This window comes from Peromyscus maniculatus, chromosome 19, assembly GCF_049852395.1.
Source record: "Peromyscus maniculatus bairdii isolate BWxNUB_F1_BW_parent chromosome 19, HU_Pman_BW_mat_3.1, whole genome shotgun sequence".
Taxonomy (NCBI): domain Eukaryota; kingdom Metazoa; phylum Chordata; class Mammalia; order Rodentia; family Cricetidae; genus Peromyscus; species Peromyscus maniculatus.
The window spans coordinates 15,523,057-15,547,597 of NC_134870.1; the positions used below are offsets into that span (position 1 = coordinate 15,523,057).

Below are 24,541 nucleotides of genomic sequence, written 5' to 3' on the forward strand. Positions count from 1 at the left end.
AACCTTGTATGTGCAATTAGATATGTAACAATCATTTGAACGTAATTAAATATAAACAAATTTAAAAAGCTGGTGTTTTTGAATATTAGACTACATCTTCTTAAGATTTGAAATATTGGCTCTTCATAGGGCCTGGTTGGGCGAGTCAGCATTTATGGTTTATAAAGTGTTTCATTTATTAAAGAGAAGAGATTCTTTTTGAAAATTTGCATCTTATATCTCAAAAGAAAATATGAAAAGTTAATCCAGGTTAAATACAAGAGTCTTTATTCTTACTGGTTTTTCAATTGTATGAGTAGTCAAGCAGAATTATTTGAAGGTACTCAGGGTGAAAATACTCTAATTCTTCCATGTTCAATGTTATCTCAGTATGTTGTAATTTATTGCTTTTAATGTGACTTACAAATCTTCATATCACATAACTGAATTATTGAGTTTTCTCTTAATAACATTTTTGTGATTGTGTGCACACCAGCGCATGTGCATAGTAAATTGAAATTTATAAATTTTTTCTCATCAGATTTCATAAAGTACAGGGTAACAAGTGATAGTTAATGGGGAGTGTGGGGAAGCTGAAACGATTAAGAAGATTAAATTCTGAAGTCTTATTTAATGAACATTCTTAGGACTTTCCTCAGAAGGAGACACAAGATCAAGACTCAAGTTGATAAATCCAAAAGTTGATGTTAAAGTTAAGACTTCCGGGGTGACTGATGCTTCCATCTCCATGGGGTCTTTAAAAGGTGCAGGAGATTCAGCAGTTGAACAGGTCAGTAATCTTTTTCTTATTTCTTTGTTTTTTGGGGGTATATACTGTGTGTGTGTGTGTGTGTGTGTGTGTGTGTGTGTGTGTGTGTGTGTGTGTGTGTACATGCAAGGGATGGGGTGGGGTAGTGATGGGTGTGCACATGTGTGCATACATGTGTGCATGTGTGGAAGCCAGAAGTTAGGTATCTCCTCATCCTCTACTCCTCTATCACTCTGCTTCGTTGATTTTTTGGGGGGTGGATTGGGAGAGCATCTTTTGTTCGTAACATAGGTCTCTTATTGAACCCAGCAGAGCTTGCCCTGGTCAGACTCTAGGGATCCACCTGTCTCTGTCCTTTTATAACCTCCTCTCCCTGTAAAGCTACAGGCCAGTGCTGCTGTGTCCTCATCTGAACTCAGGTCCTCCTGCTTGAGTGACAGGCACTTGACTGACTGAACTGTCTCCCCAGCTTGTTAGTTTTTATTGATGCTGCCCCATAAAGACACAGACCTTTAAAAGATGGTCTGTTTGTGTCTGTAGAAGACACAAAAACTTTTGTTACCCTTGATAATGTTAAGTAGCAGAATAAAGTATCTGGGCTTCTTGAGAGTTTGCTCCAAAATGTAGAGATGTGCTCTAAGCCTTAGCTAAGAAAATATCTTACTGTGTCTCAAAAGATTTAAAGTTTCCATGTTTCCTTTTTCTAGCATTGATTAGTAAGTCAACCTCACTATTTCTATGGTTAGGTATCCTTTATGTTTTAAAATTTATTAGTTGATGACTGATACTTTTATATTAATATGAGCTTATGTAAGGAAAATCAGCCTGCACTATTATGACTTTCACTTAGAAAATAATATTATTACATTTTTTTAGAGTGTGTTTTGTTCTGTATTTTAGAAAAACAAAACAAAACTTTGTGTTTTTTAGCCAGTGTCATATATATATCAGGTAGACCTTGAATTTGCTATGTAACTGAGTCTTGAGCCTTGAGCGCATGATTTCCTTGCCTTTGGGACTGCAGCAAAACTCTTGCTTTTCTTTCTTTATATATTGTTTATTTTTGTTATCTGTTTTGCATATGTATGTGTTATGCCTGTCCATGTATGCATATTGGTGTATATGGAGGCCTAAACTTGACATCAAGTTTCTTTCTCATTTCCTCTCTATTTTATTCATTGGAGCAGGGTATTGTGTTGAATCCAGAGATGGCCAAATCTGGCTAGTCTAGCTAGCCAATTTTCTTAGAGGATCCTCTGTCTTTGCTTCCCAACTGCTGGGATTGGAGGTGGCCATCATTGCCTGCCTGGCTTTTATGTGACTCTGGGGATCCTACCTCTTACAATGCTAGCACTCTTTGTCTACCAAACTACCTCCCCTGCCAACAGTTCTTGCTTTTTATAGGCCAGTGGCTAGTTTTACCTTTCTCTTTGTCTTCATAAACCTACACATTCTTAAGTCTTTTTTTTTTTTATCTGTTTGTTTTAAGCACTATATTTCAAATAAAATTCACTTTATTGTAATGCTATAACTATTGGTAAATTTCTTTCCTCAGTCAAAGTTGACAGTGTTTGTAATCTATGGTTCATGGGCAGACTCTTCCTTCCGCTTATGTTGTGTAACTTCTTCTGGGGAGAACTAATCCACCTGCTATTCAACCCAGACAAGACGCTGACAATAGACTAAAACTATTTCGCCCCAATCTAGCTGGGTGAATCAGTGAGTTTACTGGAATACTTAGATGAACATGGGTGACTCCAAGGCAGTTACATCACCAAAATCCACCCCACTATACCTGGAGGTCCCTACTCAACTTGCAGGCAGCAACCTTGTCCTCAGAAACTGTGTCCTGCTTTTAGAATTTTGGGGGAGTGATGTAACTTTATGAGTGTCCCTTTCTGAGACTTGGAAGTTTTTGTAGCGCCCTGAGTCTTGGGCATCTTACGTCCCATAAAAACAGGGCTTCATTTTGGAGCAAGCACCTACACAACAGCTTGTTTGGTAAATGCTTTTCTTCTTCCCAGGTATGCTTGTTTTTTGAGGTATTGTCTGTGACTGGTTTTTATAGAGTCACAGAGTTGCTATAGTGACTCTCATCCCACAAAGCCCAAAATACCCCCCTTGTTTACTTTCAGACTAGTTAGAGAAAATGTTTCACAATTCCTAATGTATAGTCATGGCGATCATTTTGGTATCTGTTACTGATGGTTGTCTAGTAGAGAAGAGGGTTTGGTAGTGACCCCCAGAACAATGTGTCTTTTTTTGGATGGCATTAGGAATAGAAATGGCGAGTTGCAGTGTTTCTGCAGTTGCTAGTTGATGCTGGTATGAGCCCTGCAGTGCAGCCAGAAAGGGCACAAATGAAAGCCGTTAGCTAATTACACTTCTGAGCTGTCATATTGTTTCATTTGTACAGTTTCCAGTCTTATTCTGTAGCTGTGATAAAACACTGACCAAAAGCAACTTGGGGAGGAAATGGTTTATTTAGCACACACTTCCAGATCGTAGTCCAAGAAGGAAGACAGAAGAGGAACATGAGCAGGACTTCAAGCAGAGTCTCTGGAGGAATGCCACCTGCTGGCTTGCTCTCTGGCTTACAGACCAAAAAGTCCATCTCAGTTATGCAGCTTTACCCCTGTGCCGTGAAAAGAATCTTAGGGAATCTCTTAAGTGATTGGCTTGGTGGGCTGTTGTTGTTGTTGTTGTTTTCTTTTAATAAATTCTCATTTACAAACATATACAGTAAGCTAACTCGGGCTTTCAGGTATAGTTTTCAAAACCTTGTCCTACATAAAGCAATGTATTTTTATTTTTAAGCAGTGTTTAGTTTTATATGTTTGGAACTTTATATAAACACTCATACAATATGTACTATAGGATTAAGTGTTTTGTTCTTCAGTATATTCTTGAAAATTCTTGATGCTGTATATGGTAATTTTAAAATTTTCTTTAACATGTTATCACTTACTCAATCATTTTAACTGAGAGACGTAACTGGGAGATGGGTCAGCATTTCAGAGCACTGGCTGCTCTTTCAGAGGATCCAGTTTCAAATCTCAGCATCCACATGGTGACTAACAACGATATACTATATAGCTACAGTATATATACTATATATAGCATTGAGAATTCTGTGTTAACTAGGGTTCTCTTGTAACTCCTTGAATTTCATGGCTTTAAAGATCCCTCTGAAGTTGTTACAGTACTGGAGAGAACCACTGTACTACAAAAACAGAATGGTAGTGTTTAAGAGCACAGCCTGGAATCCGTCTTTGCACCCCATTCTGTTATGTAGCTGCTATAACCCTGGCCAATTGGTGTACTCTTAATGAAGAGCTGAAACAAGGCCTGCCTAATTGTACTGCTGTGAATATGAGATGGAGAAACAGGTAAAAAGTACTCATGCTCTTGGCATGTGATAAACACTAGAGATAAATTCCAGTTCTTCTTAGAGCTGGCCCTTCAGAATTCTGAGTTTTTAAAGCTCAACAACTAGTGGCTCCTTGGCAGCTTTCCTGTATCTTATATCAGTGGTCTTGGGGCTACAGTGTCGGGTATCTCAGTGTCTGACAATGTCACCCGAGCATGCACCAGGGGAAAGGGAAATGTTCTCTAGTGCTTAGCAGGCATATCTTTTAGTTCGTCTGTGTGCATTTCCATGATGTTGTCTGGTTTGTTATCAGTTCTCGAGCATGCTTGGAATTCATAGTAGGTTTAAATGAAAAATGGGGATAATCAACCAGATAAATAATTTCTAAGAAATTTCACTCTCCATTTTTAATTTGATAAATTTCTCAAAAAGTGCTTAAAAATTGTTTTTAGTAAAAAAAAAAAAAAATTAACCAGAAGCTGTTTTATTCTAGAATTTCTCCAAGGGAGGCATGAAGAGTGCATCATTGAAAGATTTATGTCTTGAAGACAAAAGACGCATTGCCAACTTAATTAAAGAACTGGCCAGGTGAGACAAAACCTTATATGGGATGCATCTATAAGTGAAACAACTCATGCTGAGAGCAGAATATTACTAATACATTTGATGTCTGTGGTGGTTTGAATAAGAATTGTCCCCACAGGTTTATAAATTTGAATGCTTGGTCACCAGGAAGTGGCCTTGTTTAAAGGGATTAGGAGGTGTGGCCTTGCTGGAGGAAGAGTGTCACTTGGGGTGAACTTTGGAGTTTCAGAAGCTCAAGCCAGGACCAGTGGCTTTCTCTCTTCTTGCTGCCTGCAGATCTGGATGTAGAACTCTTGACCCTTCTCTAGCACCATATCTGCCTGTGTGCTGCCATGCTGAGAATGGGCTAAACCTCTGAAACTATAACCAAGCCCCAATTAAATGTTTTCCTTTTTAGAGGTGCTGTGGTTGTGGTTGTCTTCACAGCCATAGAACACTGACTAAGACAGTGTCATTATAGCCATTAGTCTTATGGAAACAGACTTCTGTAAAAAGATTTTGTATTGCCCAAACACTCACCTTCAAGTGCTTACTTACAAGGCCTCACCTTGTAAAATTATTGCCAATTCACACTGGTAACATAGATTGGGGACCATACTTTTAATACATGGACTTTGGACAACACATATTAAAACCATAGCAATATTGCAGGGGAAACTCACTGGAACTGTTCAAACGTACATTTGCTCTGACATTATCACCACTATAGTAAGGTGCATCTGAGGAGTGTGCCTCCATCCATTATTGCATGATACTCAATAGCTACTTTATATTTCCCAAAGTGGTTTTATATCGATTATCACATGTAATTCTTATTGAAGAATGAGTTTTTCGTTGGCCCTCTTTATGTCAGTGTTTCCTGTTTTGGAAGAGCAGCAAACACTGTGAACATCTGATCCATCACCCCAACCTCTGCACAGATACTTTCCTTCCTACCCACTTCCCGAATCCCAAACTCCTGTTAATCTGTTCTCTATCGCTATAATTGCATCATGTCAGAAAGCTATATAAATGGGGTCATATGTTTTGTGACTTTTTTAAGATCGGTTCTTTTTATTTGGCATAATTCTTTGAAGCCATTCCAATTGTGTTGTAGTATTTTTTTTTTCCTTTTTATTGTATTCCTTTTGGTATAGAGGTGCTAGATTGACTAACTGTTCATCTATCGGAAAACACTGGATTTCTTGTCAGTTTTTGACAGTTATAAATGTAATTGTTATGAACATTCAAGTATAGGTTTTTATATGCACATGAAAGTTTGATTTCTTTGGGATTAATTGTGTTTGGTTTTTTAAGAAACCACATTCCAAAAAAGGTTGTAGCATTTTATATTCCCACCAACAATGCAATAAATCTAGGTGTTCTGAATTCTAGCTTTCAAATTTGTATATTTTAATTTTAGGAATATCATGGGCATTTAGTGATGTCTAGGTTAGTTTTTCTTTCTGTAATTGTCAATAATAATGGAAATGTTCTTATTCCTGTCTATATCTTCACCGGAACTGACTGCATTCCTTTGGCCATATCATACCAGAATGTTTGGACATTGTTGTTCTGAGTTTGAGATTGTATATATGTTCTAAATCTAGATCTTTTGTTGAATATGTAGTGCAATGTGGCTTGCTTCATTATCCTCAGGATCTTCCATAGTCTAAACGCTTTTAGCCTTAACTAGATGAATGTGTCACTTTTTTTTCTTTTTTAGTCCATGATCCATTTGAGTTGGTTTTTGTATTACTAAGCATGTCTAAGTTGAGATTTTTTTATTGATGTCCACTTATACCAGTGCCATTTATAGAAATCTTTTTTATGTTTCTGTTAGAAATTAATAGGAGCACCAAGAGTGTTTCTTTGGCACTAGTTTCAGAGTCAGGGCATGTTTCCTTGGTTCTGGGTTTGCAGAGTGAAGCAAAAGAAGCAACATCTTAGGCCAGAGAAGCAAGCACTGCTAAGAAGCTCAGCTGTAGCAGCTCTCCAGGAGAGGAGCAGGATTGCTATACCCTATGGGGAGACAGACCATCCCCAATCACACCAGGTATAGCTTGACTCCTGAACAGTCAGGATACCCTTCCCTGCAGAGCTGTCCTGGCAGCGCCAGGCCTGACTTTCCTGAAAAGTCAGGATACCTTCCCTGCTGAAGCAGTTCCAGGCCTGACTCTCCCAAGCAGTCAGAAAAACTTCCCCTCCAGGGCAGAGCTGCCCCAAGGGGCTCAAGGTACCTGGGATACCTCGCCCTCCAGCCGTCAGAGCTGTCCTAAGTAGCTACCCCGTCCTCCAGGGCTGCTGTCTCATCACAGCTCCAGCCATCGCCTGACTCCCAAGTGGTCAGGATACCTCTTCCCAGAGTTGCATAACTCAATGTGGTTGGTGCCTAAATCTGGGACCAAACCCACAGAGTTGCAACAAATTTACTTACACTACTGGCATACTAGTAGGTATTTCATTAAACTATAGATCAATTTTTAGGAAGAACTAAAAATCTTTGCTGTGTTGTATCTTCTCATCCATTAATGTGGTTATTTGTTGCTTTGATGACACATTAACGAATGATAATAAAGGAACCCCCTTTGGATTAGTTTGACCAAGAATGATGCCCAGTTTGAATTGTCCCCTTCTCTTCCTGTGTTTTGTCTGACTCAAAGGACGGGCTTTGCTCTTTCTTTGTATTGACTGAACTGCACAGAAAACATGGTGTGGGAAAGGATCAAGGTGTTCCCTACAAAGCTCTTTAGCAGAGCTTACAAGGGAAGGGGTTATTTTACTGACTCCATAGGATTCAGAATTCCAGAATAAGCACTCAAAATTGCAAAAATATGTCATCAACTTATATCACACATTGCTTCCAATATTTATGGGATATTTATTTTGTTTTTAAGGTTGTTTTCAATGTTTTGGCTATTTTTTGTGAATGATTACCACAACACACATATACATTATCCTGGGTTGGGGCATGGGAGACTATATAACTTAAGGTTAAGGCTATATATACATCTAGCTTAGGTTGTAAAAACTGATTCCATGGGACATCTAAAGCACAGCAAGGTTGGTTTCATTGTTCTCTTAAAAGCAGGCTAAACTTCAACAGGCTGAGCAAACAAACAGTACATTAGCAGGCCTAGTACATAGTCTTAAATGACCTCAAGGCATGTTATTAACTTTGCTGAGGTCCAGCAACAGTTCAGTCTTTTGGGGCTCAACAAATATTTTCAGAAAAATCTATCACCACAGTATGTCTCCAATTAATTAGATGTTTAATTTCTCTAGGAGCTGTTTTTTAACTTTTAGGATGTAGATCTTGTACAAGTTTTCTCATATTTACACATAAATATTTAATCTTTAGGAGCAATTGTTAATAGTAATTTGTTTTTTGTGGTTTTTTTTGTTTGTTTTTGTTTTTGTTTTTCAAGACAGTGTTTCTCTGTGTAGCTTTGCGCCTTTCCTGGAACTCACTTGGTAGCCCAGGCTGGCCTCGAACTCACAGAGATCCGCCTGGCTGGTTTTTGTGTTTTTGTTCAGAATATATAGACATGTAATTGAGCTTTATATTTCTATATTAATTCCAACAACTTTTGTGAATTTACTGATAAATTCTAAGGGTTTGGCTATTGATTCTTGGGATTCTTCTCTGTCCACTGTCATACCATTTGCAAATAGGGACACATGTATTATTTTCTTTGCAGAATGTATATTTTTCTCCCTTTATGGTTCTGGCTCAACTTTCAGTGCTATGTAAATAAGAATGGTGAGAAATGATATCTTTGCAATGGTTTTTATTTTAGGTGTGATATGTTCAGTTTGCCATCAGTAATACTGACTGTAGGTGTTTTTTTAGGTACCTTATGGTATTGAGGAAGTTTCTATTTCTAGCCCCTTTTCTTACTTCCTTTTTTAAGAAATGGAATTTCACTGTGTTGCCCAGTCTTGCTCCAAATTCCTGAGCTTCTGCAAGGCTCCTTGTGCACATCACTAGTTCCTGCCCAATTCCTAGTTTTTACTGTGATTGCATGCTAGATTTTCTTAACTGCTTTTTTCTGTGTCAGTTGGTATACAGTCTTTATCCTATAATGTTGTGGGTTATACTAACTGAAATTTGCACATTGAATTACTCTTGCATACCTCTTGTAAGTCTTATTTGTTAGGATTATTTTTATGTATTAAACAGTTTGATTTGCTGTTTTGAATTTTTATAGCAAATTTCATGAGAGGAATTGGTCTAAGTTTTTTGCTTTCGCACTTTTACTTTGATTTGTAGCATGGGCATGGTAGCCACGTCGTGTAGATTAGCAGTGTCTTCCCTTACATTTTCTGGAAGTGTAGGAATTTGGTGTTTGGTTGGTATTGACTATAGGTTTTAGAGATAGTCTCTTCTCTCTCTCTCTCTCTCTCTCTCTCTCTCTCTCTCTCTCTCTCTCTCTGTATGTGTATACATACACACACACACACACACACACACACACACACACGTCTGGCTGGAACTTGCGATCCTCTTGCCTTAGCCCCCTAAGTGCTGGGATTACATGCATGTGCCATCAAGTATGGTTTGAAGTGATGTTAGTTCTTAAATATTTGTTAGTATTCTCCAGCGAAATGGTAAAGGTCCAAAGATTTGCTTTTAAAGAATTTTTAAATTAAATTTTTAATTTATTTAATAGTTTTAAGATTATTCGTATTGTCTATTTTATCTTGGTTGAACTTAAGAGTTTTTAGGGTATTTTTAAATGATATCTTTTTTCATTCTGTGTGTATGGGTGTTGCCTGCATGTATGTTTTTGTGCTCCTTGTGTGCCTGATGCCCATGGAGAGCAGAAGAGGCATCAGGTTCCTGGAACTAGAGTTAGTGGGGAGTCTGAGAATTGATGGGTAGGGTCCTCCACTCTTAGCCTCTGAGCCATCTCTCCATCCCAAGGAGTTTGTAGTTTTTGAGAACTGTTTCATTTCTTCCAAGTTAGCAAATTTGTGAGCATAAAATTAATAGTATTCTTTTACTGTTTTTACTATCTCATTAATGACCACAGTATCTGCAATCCTTCATTTCTGACAGTAGTGATTTGAGCCTTCTCTCTTTTGTCTTTGCTAGGCTTATCAATTTTATTGACTTTCCAGAGAACCAGATTTTTGTTTGATTGATTTCCACTCCCCCATGTTTCTGTTCTCTATTTCATTCTTTTTTTAAATTCTATTATCTGTGTTATTTCCTTTTTTTTATTGCTTTGGATTTATTTTTCCCTTCTTTCCATTTACAGAGAACTTAGAAATTGTGTATATCTCTCTTAATTTTAGCAGTTTAGTGCTGTAAACTTTTTCTCAGCATGTTTTCACTCTGCCCACATGATCTACTGTATTTTCATTTTATTCAGGTCTGTACATGTTTTATAATTTTTTTTGACATTTCCTGTTATACATCTCCAGGAGTTTAATGATTTTTCTATTGTTTTTCTTTTATCAACTCCTACTTTTGTTCTATAATGGTCAAATAACTATTTTTTCCATATACTTCTTTTATTTATTTTTTTAAAATTTTATAATTAATTTAATTTTACATATCAGCCACTGATTCCCTTGTCCTCCCTCCTCCTTCCTCCCTCCCCCTAATCCACCCCCAATTCCCACCTCCTCCAAGGCAAGGACTCCCCTGGGGATTTAGCTCAGCCTGGTAGATTCAGTTGAGGCAGGTTCAGTCCCCTCCTCCCTTCACTCAGGCTGAGCAAAGTGTCCCTGCATAGGCCCCCAGCTCCAAAAAGCCAGCCCATGCACCAAGGACAGGTCCCGGTCCCACTGCCTGGGGGCCTCCCAAACAGTTCAAGCTAATCAACTGTCTCACTTATCCAGAGGGCTTGATCCAGTTCCATGGGGGCTCCTCAGCCATTGGTTCACAGTTCATACGTTTCCACTAGTTTGGCTATTGTCCCTGTGCTCTTTCCAATCGTGGTCTCAGCATCTCTGGCTCATACAATCCCTCTTCTCTCTTGCTGAATAGACTCCCGGAGCTCCCAGTGGGGCCTGGCCATGGATCTCTGCATCCATTTCCATCAGCCATTCAATGAGAGTTCTATCACGACAGTTAGGGTGTTTGGCCATCCGATCACCAGAGTAGGTCAGTTCGGGCTTTCTCTCGACCATTGCCAGTAATCTATTGTGGAGGTATCTTTGTGGACTTCTGGGGACCTCACTAGGACTTTGCTTCTTCCTCTTCTTATGGGATCTTCATTTATCATGGCATCTCTTAAAAACAACATTTTGAGGTTTCATAGTCTAGGATATGGTTGCTCTTGATGAATGTCTGTGGTGGTATTGTGTATTCTAATAAATTTATCTGGGGTCAGAGAACAGACAGCCACTAGATACAAAGGCTAGAAAATGGTGGCACTCACACCTTTAATCCTAGCATTCCAGAGATAGAAATCCCCCTGGATCTCTGTGAGTTCAAGGCCACATTGGAAATAGCCAAGCATGGTGACGCACCTTTAATCCCAGAAAGCCAGCCTTTAATCCCAGGGAGTGGTGGTAGAAAGCAAAAAGATATATAAGGCCTGAGGACCAGAAACTAGAGGCTTTTGGCTGGTTAAGCATTTGGCCTGGTTAAGCTTTCAGGCTATGGAGCAACACAGTTCAGCTGAGATTCATTCTGGATGAGGACTCAGAGGCCTCCAGTCTGAGGAAACAGGACCAGCTGAGGAACTGGTGAGGTGAGATAGCTGTGGCTTATTCTGTCTCTCTGATCTACCAGCATGGACCCCAATAACTCGCCTCGGGTTTGATTTTGTTAATAAGAACTTTTAAGATTCCTGCTACATCTGGCGCCCAACGTTCATGTTACGAATTTATGAAAAAGCTGTTTGCCTGTGGCCTTGTGAGCCCCAGCTCAGGCCCAAGCTACACTCAGGCGGTTGTGGTGGCGCACAGCGGTAGGATTTGCTGAAGGAGACAGAGGCAGGAGGATCCTGAGTTTGAGCCGGCCTAGGAGGCTTGGGAGAAGCTTTGGCCCGGATTGAGCCATAAACAGTGGTGGGACCATGGAAACAGTGGCTACTGCTCCACGTTGCCAGCTCCTTCTCATCGTGTTGGTGACTGCGGTGATGCTGCTACCTGGGACGAAAGGTTTACTGCTGCTGTTTCAGAGAAGAATTGCCAGGACCATCATGTTACAAGAAAGCATCGGCCAAGGTCAGTTTGGAAAAATTTGGCAAGACAAATGGTGGGGAGAAATTGTTGTGAAGATTTTCTGTTCTAGGGAAGAATGTTCATGGTTCCGAGAGACAGACATTTATCAGACTGTGATTGCTCCAAACCACAGAGGAGGCAAAAAAAAAAAAAAAAAAAAAAAAAGTCTGCATGGAACCATGACCACACCTAACAGCAACTTTGAAATCTTCAAAAGGACTATGGTAAAGCCATTAAGCTGAAAGATCTGCTTTGGACTACAAACTGCTTAGGACAATTTTGAGATGGCTAGCTGAGATGATACAGCCTGACAGACTACTCAAACAAGGACTTGAAACAAGCCCTGAACTTTTCTATTATGCAGAGACTGGACAAATGATACAGGACTTGATGATTAACCCCAAAATTTTCTTTTCAAGATTCCCTAAAGATATCTTCACCCCTAGAAAGCAAAAAGTAAAAGAGAATATAGATATGAGATAGATCATCGAATCTACTCTGAGAAAAAAGATAAAGAAATAATAGGATAAATAGGTAGATCACTGAATCTACACTGAAGAAAAGGGGAAGATATAAAAAATGACAAAAGGTAGACTAATGAATCTATTATGAAAAGAAAAAAGAGAAAGTATGGATATGATAAGATAAAAAGGGAGATTATGGAATCTACTTTTAAAAAGGAACTACTTGTTTTAAATAAGTAATGAAAATTTTTTGGTCTGAGTTTATCAGATGTTACTGGACTGGACATTGTTAATATATATAATGGAGTTTTTATCTGAATCTGTCAAATGTTAATGGACTAGACATCATTAATGTAATTTTTGTCTGTATATATTGTATATACTTATTAGATAGTTTTTCTTGTATTAGTTATAAGCTTTCTTTAATTTTAGACAAAAAGAGAGGAAATGTGGTGGTATTGTGTATTCTAATAAATTTATCTGGGGTCAGAGAACAGACAGCCACTAGATACAAAGGCTAGAAAATGGTGGCACTCACACCTTTAATCCTAGCATTCCAGAGATAGAAATCCCCCTGGATCTCTGTGAGTTCAAGGCCACATTGGAAATAGCCAAGCATGGTGACGCACCTTTAATCCCAGAAAGCCAGCCTTTAATCCCAGGGAGTGGTGGTAGAAAGCAAAAAGATATATAAGGCCTGAGGACCAGAAACTAGAGGCTTTTGGCTGGTTAAGCATTTGGCCTGGTTAAGCTTTCAGGCTATGGAGCAACACAGTTCAGCTGAGATTCATTCTGGATGAGGACTCAGAGGCCTCCAGTCTGAGGAAACAGGACCAGCTGAGGAACTGGTGAGGTGAGATAGCTGTGGCTTATTCTGTCTCTCTGATCTACCAGCATGGACCCCAATAACTCGCCTCGGGTTTGATTTTGTTAATAAGAACTTTTAAGATTCCTGCTACAAATGTCCAAGAGGGCTTTAAAAACACTTGTAATTTTAAGTCTTAGCTTGCAGTGAGGAGTTCTTTTTCTTTGTTTTATTTTCTTGGTGTCTTTGTTTAGTCATTTTGCATGTAACTATCATTTCATCTTTGTTGTTAACTCCTTGTACTAAAGAGAAACTTTCCTTAGAATGCTAGAACTGGTTAAGAGCACTGGCTATCCAGTCCATCAGCCCTTCTCTTCTTTTTCCCGTTTATATAGCACACCAGTCCAGGCTACTCTCTGCCTTTGTTTTCCTCTCTGCCTCTTACTATTTCAATGTTCTCTTTCCTCTGCTTAAGCCTTGACTTCATGCCAAAGCATCTCTAGGTAAATGTATTCTCCTCATTCACCAGAGACTCTGTTACTGTATAATAGCCTATGCCTTTGTGATAACTCTGTTTGTTCTTTCTGCCTTGGTTCTGATACTACATGCAGGGCTGTCCACTGAGTGTTTGTCCTTCTTAGTTTCTTATTGTCTGATACCCTGTTTCAGGTTAATTAGGTATGAATACTGTGTTGATTCCTTATTGGTTATATTTATAGCACCTGCCTCCAAATGCTGCAGAGATCTCCCATCATACTTGGGATCTAGGTCTCCATGCTAGCTCACCATCATCTCCAAGTTCTTCTTACCTTACTTAGGTCCTAGTACAGCATATGTGGCTGGCTTTCTCCCTACGATGCTCTTCTTACCTGCCTGAGTCTTCACCTCCTACTAGACCTCTTTTAGCTCTCCTTGGGCTCTGGTCCCTTGTTCTGAGCAACCCTTCTGTGCAGATGTCATCATTTACTATTCAGATTCTTGGGCCAGCTCTGCCACGTGACATGTGTTCTGCAGCCGCACTGCCACTGGCCGTCTTACTCCCCCCTTGAGTAAGGTCTTCTCAAATATTAGAGATGGTTCTTCCAGGTCTACGGGTCTATATTGCTGTCTGAGAGCCATCAATTGAACGGTGGAGATCCTCTCTTTGACAAACCTGACTAATGCATTAACTCTGCAAGGCCCACAGGTTAAGACCAACAATAGGAGGACTAAAGGGCCAGCCAGAGCAAACAAGAGAGTGGTCAACCAGGGAGACGAGTTAAACAGGGACTCATACCATCCCTCATTTTGTTGCCTCTTGAGTTTCCTGTCGTGCAACCTCTTTCTCAACACAGTCATGGAATCTCTAATGACTCCTGAGTAGTTGGTATAAAAACAACACACTTCCCCTAGGGCCAAGTGTAGACCTCCTTGTTGAAAGAATAGTAAGTCCTCCTCTTATATTCAGAAAGACCACTTCAGCTAAGGAGGAGAGGGACTCTTCTAAGTGGGTGATAGATTTTTCTAGGGTGGCTATATCTGCATCTATGGCCATGCTGAGTCCTATAATTCTGGTCTTTGAGAATGAGGGTTGAAGTCTTGGTATCTATGTCCCTGGTTAAACCTAGGCCTAGGAGGGAAGACACCAGTATGGCTGTGAAAACTTCCTGTTTGGTTCGCTCTGGTGGTTCCAGTTGGTGGAGAATTTCTTTTTCAGGGTAATAGGCTATTTTAGGGACCAAATGTACTAAGAAACAGAAACCCTGAGTGTTAATTAAAACTTGAGCGTATGCAGGGGGTCAAACCTGTAGTGCAAGCCCACCAAGCATCATCTGGGGGAATTAAGTATCCTATCTCCAGTGGACTCCGAGTCTCATTGCAGAGACTGACATAATTTGGTGGGGGCCACCTATGCAGAGGTCATTCCCTGTCACAGACCATAAGGTGAGCCTCTCTTTGCCTGAGTATTGCCATTTGCATGACTGGGTGTCAGAGGAGTCCATATAGTCTCCCATTACTGTAATTCCATTGTAATGGGGGGTTTGTGTCCAGGCAAAGCTAGCAGGTTTTAATGAGACTGGGCTTTGAGCCATTTTAAATTAATAGATAGCTTTTAGAAGGTTTAAGGGTCCTGGATTGGAAAATAGGTCTGTGGGGGCAGTTTTGTCTGTTAATGGTAAGGTTTTTAGTTTTCGTGGGCCTCGGGGTGAGGGCAGGCACGGGTCTCGTTGTGCTTATTACCTTATTGGGGTCCAGGGGCTGCAATGGTTGTAGGGGCTGGGCATCTAATTGTAGGGTGAATAATGCTCCCATGTCAGCGAGTGCCATTCTGGCCTTGTCGTATAGCCTTAAACTCCAGGTTTTTCCTGGTGTCCAACTAGATGCCCTTTTGCCAGCATCAGTGAATCGAATCAATACTGTGTTGCATGCCCCCTTCCCATCACACCCAGGGTGATAGGCCAGTTCATATGCCCTATTTACTCTGATAAGGTCTCCAGTCTTTGGGGCCTTCCACCTGTGGAGACAACTCCATGAGGCACAGAAATAGTCACTTGTTCCACAAAAGTCTTTTACTGGGCCTTAGTTCTATCATGTCCAGGGCAAAAATAGAAATGGAAACAATGTTTTTGAATAAAGGAGTCAGTATAGATGCATCCATGTAATACCTGGTTCACCATTTTGGTAAAAAGTGCCCCCAAGTCAAAGTACAGGTCAGGAAACCAGGTCCCTAAAGGGCAGAATGGGAGGTCTGATTTAGGACCTCCCCTGAGTCCATATTGATGACCTTCCAAGTGAGGTTAAAGGGCTGATGAGGGTTTTGGTGCCCTGTGGGAGCCTAGTTGGAAAACCCCAGCAGACATGAACTAAGGAAACCAAGGGAGCATAAGAGCAAGCCCATTACTTAGCTGGGCCAGTGACCTTCTGGATTCTCAGTTTTAGAGGGTCTTGTGGATGTACAACTGCCCTCCAAAGTTCAGGGTTGACTTCCTCTGGAGCATAGTCCTCAGGGTCTGTGTGCAGGTCCATAGGTTTCATATGGGCGTGGTGTATCCAGGTGGAGACCCCATCCACTTTGACAGCTGTGGGTGTCATCAGGATGACAGTGTAGGGTCCCTTCCATCCAGGTTCTAAGGTTTCTTTTTGGTGTCTTGATGATCACCACATCCCCTGGCTGGAATCTGTGAGGCATGGGAGGTGGTGCCTTCTCATAGACTGCACATAGCTGAGGCCAAAGCTGTTTCTGTACCTGGAACAAGACTTGTAGGGAGGGAAGAAATCTTTGATCATCAGTTTGATGATCAATCATTAGGTTTGATCAACCTAATCTAAAAGCAGGTATTTCAGCTTTTAGATTAGGCAATAAGTGTGGTGGTCTAGAATACATGATTTCAGATGGTGTTAAACTTAAGGTGTAGGGAGAGTTCCGAACCTGGTAGAGAGCAATGGGACGGAGAGATACCCAGTCACCACTAGTCATAAGAGTTAGTTTGGTTAATGTCTCCTTTAAGGTCCGATTCATCCTTTCTGTCTATCTTGAACTTTGGGGGGCGATATACACAATGAAACTTCCAATTTGTCCCCACAGTTTTAACTAGATATTGTGTTACCTGTGAGATAAAAGTGGGCCCATTATCAGACTCTCTGGCTTTAAGTTGAAATGGAAATAAATCATAAGTTGGAATCTTTGTGGGCACCCACACCCTTCAATCACTCAGCTCTCCTAGCTCTAGTACCTTTGTCCCCAAGTCCTATTGTTCAGGGCATTCTTTCTTCCAGTGTCCCAACTTCTTGCAGTAAGTGCATTGGTCTTTCTGTAGACAGGGCCTATTGCCCAGTCTTTGCTTTACCCCCTCTCCCTAAGTGCTTAATCTCCAAAAGCCAATTTTCTTAGATCCTGTCTTTTTGCTTCAGAGTCAGTTGTCACTGCCAGCAGGATCTTAGCTAGTCCCCAAGTCTGCCTGTCCCCCAAGGTCTCCCTGTTACTGTACACTTTCTCAGCTACTACTATAAGTTAAGCCAGTCTCTTACCTTCAAAACCTTCCAGTCTGTGTAACTTACAGTGGATGTCCGGAGCTAACTGGTTGACAAAAGCCAGACTAACTGCAGGTCAATTCTCTGGTGCTTCCAGATTCAAAGATGTGAGGTTCTATAGGCTTCTATAAGTCTTTCTGGGAAGGTTCCTGGTGACTCTTCAGGTCCCTTTTGTACCTGACTTACTTTACACAATTTTGTGGGCCGCCTTGTGGCAGCCGGAAACCCCCCATTAGAGTCTGACAGAAGACCTTCAGCCTCTCCCTACCTTCCCCCATGTTGGGTTGGGTCAGGTGAAACCCTGCATTGATGAGGTCTAGATTTGTGGTGGTCCTTCCTTCTGTGCCTGGAACCAATTTCCGAGCTTCAAGCAGAATTCGCTCCCTCTCTTACATGGTGAAGAGGACCTGGAGCATCTGTTAACAGTCATCCCAGGTTGGTTGATGATCTGTTAGATTCTGTCCTAATAAGCTTAGCGGGTTCCTCAGAACACTTAGGATTTTGCAGCTTCCAATTATAGAGGTAATTAGTGGCGAGAGGCCAATGGACCAGGTGCTATCCACCCTCAGCATCAGGAGGGCCCACAGCACACAGGGGAAGGGCCATGGAGTTGGCTTTAGCCAGCAGCTCCTTCCTCTGTGAGCGGGCACGCTTATGTGGGGGCTTCTCAGTTCTTCCTCTGCCCCCTCTCTCTGCTTCCCTGTGCCACCTGTGGGTAGCGTGGCAGGGCCACAAAGAACTCGTCCTCTGGATCCCTGAAGTGGGAAGGACAGAGTAAGGGGTGCTGTAGGTTTCAGTTCTTCTTTTTACCTTTGTGGCAGATTCTTTTCTGTCACCACTGCAACAACCACCTGGGAGGGTAGAAGGAAGGGGTTTAACCATTTAGGGGGAATTTCTGTCATCATCATTTGCCCGATGGTGATGTAGGAAGCCTGATTGGGGTATTCTGGAGACCCATAAGATATGTCCTTAACCTGATAAATAGTTGGGAGGTTGAAGTTTCCCACCTCAGGCCATCCCACATTGAACATGGCCCATTCATTCCTGCAAAAGGTAGAAAGCTTTCCTCTGGACAAGTCCCAGGTCAGTGGCCTGGGTCTGGAAGTACTTAAAGTGGTTCAGCAAAATACTTTGGGGGGAGTCAAGCTTGTCTGCCCCCTCTCTTCTAGAAGAATAAAAGTGTGCCGGGTGGTGGTGGCGGCGGCGGCGCACGCCTTTAATCCCAGCACTCAGGAGGCAGAGACAGGTGGATCTCTGTGAATTTGATGCCAGCCTGGTCTCCAAAGCGAGTTCCAGGAAAGGCACAAAGCTACACAGAGAAACCCTGTCTCGAAAAACCAAAAAAAAAAAAAAAAAAAAAAAAAAAGGAATCAAAGTGAATTTTAATTTAAGAAAACATAAAAAGTAAAGATGCCTATAAGATGTATTAATGTTTTTAAGTGGAAATGTATGAATAAAAGATACAAAATAAAATTTATCATTGGCATAATAGGCTAGAACAATGAATTCATTGAAATAGTGTAAAGGACAATAGTGCTGATAAGAGGATATGACATGAGTAGTGTATTAAAGATCAAACCATCGTGGCACATACATTTAATCCCAGCACTCAGGAGGCAGAGATAGACAGATCTCTGAGTTCAAGGCCAGCCTGGTCTACAGAAGAGACCCTGTGTGGAAAAGAAAAGATATCAAATGGGGGGTAAGTGTCAGAAGATTTAGGAAACTTACATATTCCTTTAAGGTGTTCAGGTATAGCATGGGTAAGGAGTTTCAGCTCTCATGCAAACTTGCTGATATTATTCCAGGAGATGTTTGAAATTTATTTATAGAAAGGCATGATGATTAGACAGCACAGATAAATAAAATACACCCCTCATTCATAGTGAATATGAGTGAGCAAAATTGTGCTAGCACATAAGAAAACAAACAGACTTTGAAATTTCGGCTATGAGTTAACAGTCTGTCTTACTTATTTACTTTCATATATTCAGGGAGCTTTCCCATTTGTGTTAATTGCACAAATAACATTAGTATACAGAGGTGAACCAAAATTCAGAGGCTAATGAAGAATAGGTACAAGGAGAAATTACAGTGATGTGAATTACGTTGCTTATGGAAGAAAATATTAAGGGGTGAGTTGATATATAAGTTTCAAGTTTCAAGTAAATGAAGGGGTTTCCCTAAGGTGTCTAGCATTGACTTACATGTGCAGAAGGGTAAGTAGGATATTGACTGAGCTTTCTCTAGAAAGATTTAGGATAAAGAGAATTCTTGTTGCAGTTGTTGAGTTTTATGACCTCAGAAAGTCTTTCACTGTAGCATTAATGAATTGTCTGCATAGATGGTAAAAGTAGCATCATTTACAGAGACCTGAGCAGTGACTACCTTTGCAAAGCATTGTTGCTTGTGCTGAAAGATGGTGGCAGTTCTCTGTATGCATGTCCTTGTTTACTAGGACCTTTGAGGTGGCAACGGGTGCTGTGGACTAATACATAGGTTGTTTTGTTGACTTTATTTTTGAAGAAAAATAAGTTTCAACATTGTAAAATAATTCTAGTCACAGTCGCAATACTGGATAGGGATGAACTTTATTCTAGAGGAATCTAAAAAGCCTTCTGTTTCCTGTCTTGGTTCCATTGTCAGTTCATGCATTGTTCCCAAGAGAGAAGAGTCCTGACATGCAAGGGAAGCACAAAGGGCACTTTCCCAGAAATCCTCAGGAGTACTCGTTCATGTTGCTCCTCAAAACTGCAACTGCGAGTCTCTTGAATTGTGACATTTGAGAACTAAGTATTCTCAAGTTAGTATTTTAGAATGTCTTTATTCCCTGTGTTATTAATTTATATGTAATTGATTATGGAATAATTATTGATCATTCAATGTATATGTTCTGTCTTTAAGCCTTTTTTAGAAACATAATTATCATCTTATACTCAAATTTTTGATAATTTAAAAGTATTTGAATAAGACAACAAAGATTTTTAGATATGCTTCAGTAACATGTTAGCTTCAGCAGAGGTCAAAATATTACATCTTTATTTATTCTATATAGTATAGTTTTCTTTTCATTTTGAATTTCCTGGGAAATATGCCAATATTAAAACTCTTGCTTGAAACTATGTATTAAGTGAAAAAATTGAAACTGTTTCTTCTCCCTTTTCTTTCTATACATTTTTATACATTTTCTATTAAAGGAATAGTGAGCCACACCAGGAATTTATGGCTGATACATTTGTATTAATGCAGCATTTGTATTAATGAAACTGCATTCCTTAATTGTAGCTCAACAATGTTATTTCCTTAAGATTGCTTATTTATTTATTTGAAGTTCTGATTCAGAGTTTCACTTTGTTGTCATTTATTATGTCTTGTTAGTGTTCTCTACTTTGTAACAGTATTTCAGTCCTTCTTGACCATGTCACTTTTAAAGAGTATCAATCATATATTTTGTGGAATTTTCCTAAATATGGATTTGTCCATTTTCTCTTAGTAAGATTCAAGCACTGCATTTGTACTAAGAGCAGGAAAGAAGTAGTGTGCCCTTTGCTGAATCTTTGTGAGGTGGGGATGTACTGCTCCAGGTTTCACTATTGTGAAGTTGGTTTTTCCCTTTTATAATTAGTACATATTGTAGTTCTGTGGGATATAATCTAATGCTAATTAATGTTTTGTTATTAAACTTGCTCTCGCTTAGGAAATGGAAAGGGAATGTTAGGAAAATAAGTGCAAAAACAAGTAGGTAGGCATATGTAATTATATAATTAAGTCTGATGACTTACAGGGTGTTGTTCCTCATGTTATAATAATAAAGATGTGGACTTAAAAATAGAGCTGAGATCAAAGAGTAACCCATTAGTCCAAGACCTAAGGAGACCTACGTTGCTAGGGAAAGGTAGCAGTGAGCACTAGTGTACCTGGACTCCCTTGAAACAAATGGGGTTTTCAACTGAAGTATGTGGGAGATTGCAGAAGGCCAGTGGTGGGCAGGTAAGAGTGGATCCCCTGGGACAGCAAACTAGGGGGAACTGGAACCCTTTTGATGATGTTTGTTCATAGGCTCCATTTGGCAAGACAACTGGTTTCTCTGGTGCAGGTGGTGGAAGGGAAACTGCACTTGCCAGGAGGATGACAGGAAGGTTCTCTGTCTTCCTCTGTGAAACAAAACACGATTTCAGGAAGAGTACGTGATCATTAAAAACTGCCTAACATGGTGGGAAGGAGGTGCAAAACTGAATGGATGGAAGAGTTACATGCTGGTCCCCAAATTATAGAAGAAAGACAATAATACTTCATAGACCTAGGCTGGTCAGGACTGTTTAGTACAGGTATAATCACAAGTACCCCAACCCAAAGAAAACTGCCATAGCCCAGACTACCAAGTGTATAGTAAATGTAGAAACTCACCAGGCTGGGAAAGAAAGCTGAGTGTGCGGCAGACATTGAGAAGAAGCATCTGGCCTACCCAAAGGGAACTTTTGCCTAGAGGAATTTGATGCCTGTGGTGCACTGAGGATCAAGAGTAACAACAAACTTCAAAGCAGTTTGAAGTTCATGATGAGATTAATAGAGTCTGAGCCAAGAAGTGGTCTGCTTAGTTTTGAGCATTGGAATGTATTCTTTGTTGAGCTTCCCAAGATATTCAGACATCAGTAAACAACGAGGCACAGGAGGAAGAAGAGAAATATGAGAGACAGCAACAGAGGCAGATGCAGTTAGGATGCACATGCTGCTGAGCAAGCTGATGAGGAATTTAAAGCAATTGATTAGCACATTTAAAATCTGTGTTCTCTATGGGTGCCCAATGCATTACAACAAAAATATGCCAGCTTAAAATACTGGCAAGTTTCTTGGAGGATTTGCTATTTGAAAAATTTTGAACCTGAACATTAATCTCTTAAACATCTTTCCTGTTTATATTGAGATATAAACTTTAATTTTTCTAAAGCCTCAATGAAAGTTTCAGCTTTTGGCTTTATCTCTAAAACATGTTTTACATGATGATATCCAGGATTTAAAATACACTCAGAAGAATATTTTTAAAAATTTGGCCTTCCCCCTCACGTGTGTGTGTGTGTGTGTGTGTGTGTGTGTGTGTGTGTGTGTGTGTGTGTGTGAAGGCTAACAGTCTTTGAAATTACTAAAGTCTTGCTCATTGTAGCTTAATGGTTTGGTTGAGCTAACTTTCTCTTTGGCCAATTTACTCTAAGCATCAACAAGAAATAAGCTAACATCTTCCGCATTTACTTGGCTCTTGGCTTCCATTGGAGTTAGCAAGTGAGCATTAACAGAAGTCAGTGTCTTCTGTGACCAAATCATAGGTGTGATATTCCCGATTTAGCCCTAACCTTAGCAACATGAGTACCACGATGGGGGGGAAGGGTCACTGGGTTATATTGACAAACTTGAATTCATCATAGTAACATTTTTAATAGCTTATTTTAATGGATTTCCTGCAGATCTCTTAATGTTTCTTGTAGAATAATGTCACCTAAACATAAAAACTTTGTTTCTTTCTGGTCTGCATGTATTTTCTTTTCTTGCATTGACCTCCAGACACTACCAATAGAGAGAGCTGTAGTTGACAGTCTTGCCTCATTCCAGAAGTACAAGGATGGAAACAATTTTTTTTGTTCATCTTTATAAGTATGATAACTATAAGGAATTTTCGCAGATACTGTTTATTGGGTTGGAAGAATAGTTCTTTTAGTACTCAGGTTACTGAGAATTTTTATTATGGAAGATTGGCTTTAACAATTGCCTTTCCTATATTTATAGATAATCATATAAAGTTTCATATTTGTTTATGTGGGTTAGTTTCTTTTAAAGTTATATTTAGGCATATGTGTGTATCTGTGTATGTATGCCATATGAGTGTAAGTTCTGGTGGAGGCATTGGATCTTCAGAATCTAAAGCACTGGTTCTCAACCTTCCTAATGATGCAACCATCTTACATAGTTCCTCATGTTGTGGTGATCCCCAACCATTGAATTATTTCATTCCTACTTTATAACTGTAATTTTGCTACTATTATGAATTTTGATATAAATATCTGATATGCAGGATATCTATGAGAAACCAAAGGGATTGAGACCCACAAGTTGAGAAGCACTGATCTAGAGTCTCAGTTGTGAGCTAAGAACTGATGTTCGGTCTTCTGAATGAGCAGTAAGCACTCTGGTGAACCCTCTGTCCAGCTCTTTACTTTTCATAGATGGTCTCATGTGGCTCAGACTGGCCTGGATGTCACGACATAGCCGAGAGTGGCCGGAAACTGCTCATCTGCTGTCAACTGTTGGTGTTATGGTACAGGGCTTGTCTTTTTATTTGCAGATTTTTTTAAGGATCCGCTTAAATATCACAACTATGAATAAATACAATTTTCTTTTCATAATGTGTATCTTAGTACTTTTTTAAACTAATTTTTTGATGACTTCATATAGGAATACTGTATTTTCATGATTTCCATTCCTACAATGTCTCCTGTGTCCCCCATTTGCTCTCAGATTCCTGACCTCTTCTTTATTAATGTTACACACACACACACACACACACACACACACACACACACACACACACACGTATGCATACATATATATGGGTATATATAGTGTTGATTGTATGTATATTTGTTTAAGACTGGCCACTTGGGATCAGATAACCTATTAGGGGCCGTCTCATCCAGGGCTGGGGCCTTGTAAAATTTACCCCATCCATGTTAGCATGACAACTGGTGGTGTTATTGTTCAGGTCTTGTTAGGCAGTCATTTTGTGGGTGCAGCTTCACTGTTATATCTAGAAGACAAAATCTTGCTGCAGATGAGATGTCCTGGTCCTCTGGCTCCCACAGTCTTCCCCTTCCTCTTCCACCATGCGGGGATTGTCTTGTAGAAGTATCATTTGCAGTTGAGCACCCCACAGTAAGCTGTTCTCTACTTCTGTAATGGTCTCTATCTGGTATAAAAAGAAGCTTCTTTAATGATGGGTAAGAGCCATAATTTATCTGTGAGTGTAAGGATAAATATTTAGAACACATTAGGGAATTATACTGATTTATGAAAGTGGGCAGTAATAGATTCTCCTCTAGGGTCCATGACTTTCCTTGCTGGCCACAGGTAGTTGGCTGGATTTATTGTCCTAGATATGAATTCCCTACCATTGAGCTGGTCTGAAGTCCAATGAGATGTTTGTTGGTTACTTCAATAATAAAGTACCACTACTGCATCTTTGGGGATACCTTACTATAGTGGTCATTGTTGTGTTTGTAGGCTTTATATCTGGGTAGGACTGTTGATTGATTTTCTCCCTTGGCAGCTTGCATATTACCAGATGTGCTAGCTAGTCCTTAGGGAAGAGGCTTCCAGGTCAATTCCAGCTGAATTCCTCCAAGTCCTAT

General features: G+C 40.0%; 1 protein-coding gene across 10 annotated transcripts in view; it reads left to right on the forward strand.

Annotated features, from left to right (window-relative positions):
• Kiaa1328 (KIAA1328 ortholog) overlaps positions 1-24,541 on the forward strand; it is a 284,005-nt gene that overhangs the window by 18,696 nt on the left and 240,768 nt on the right. For 9 of the 10 annotated variants that reach the window (XM_042263680.2, XM_042263679.2, XM_076554846.1 and 6 more), the window contains exons 3-4: positions 627-769; positions 4,612-4,706. In XM_042263680.2, coding sequence (XP_042119614.2) covers positions 627-769; positions 4,612-4,706 — 238 coding nt within the window. Of the gene's footprint in view, positions 1-626; positions 770-4,015; positions 4,138-4,611; positions 4,707-24,541 lie in introns of those variants that run through there. The other variant, XM_076554850.1, reaches the window with a different exon arrangement.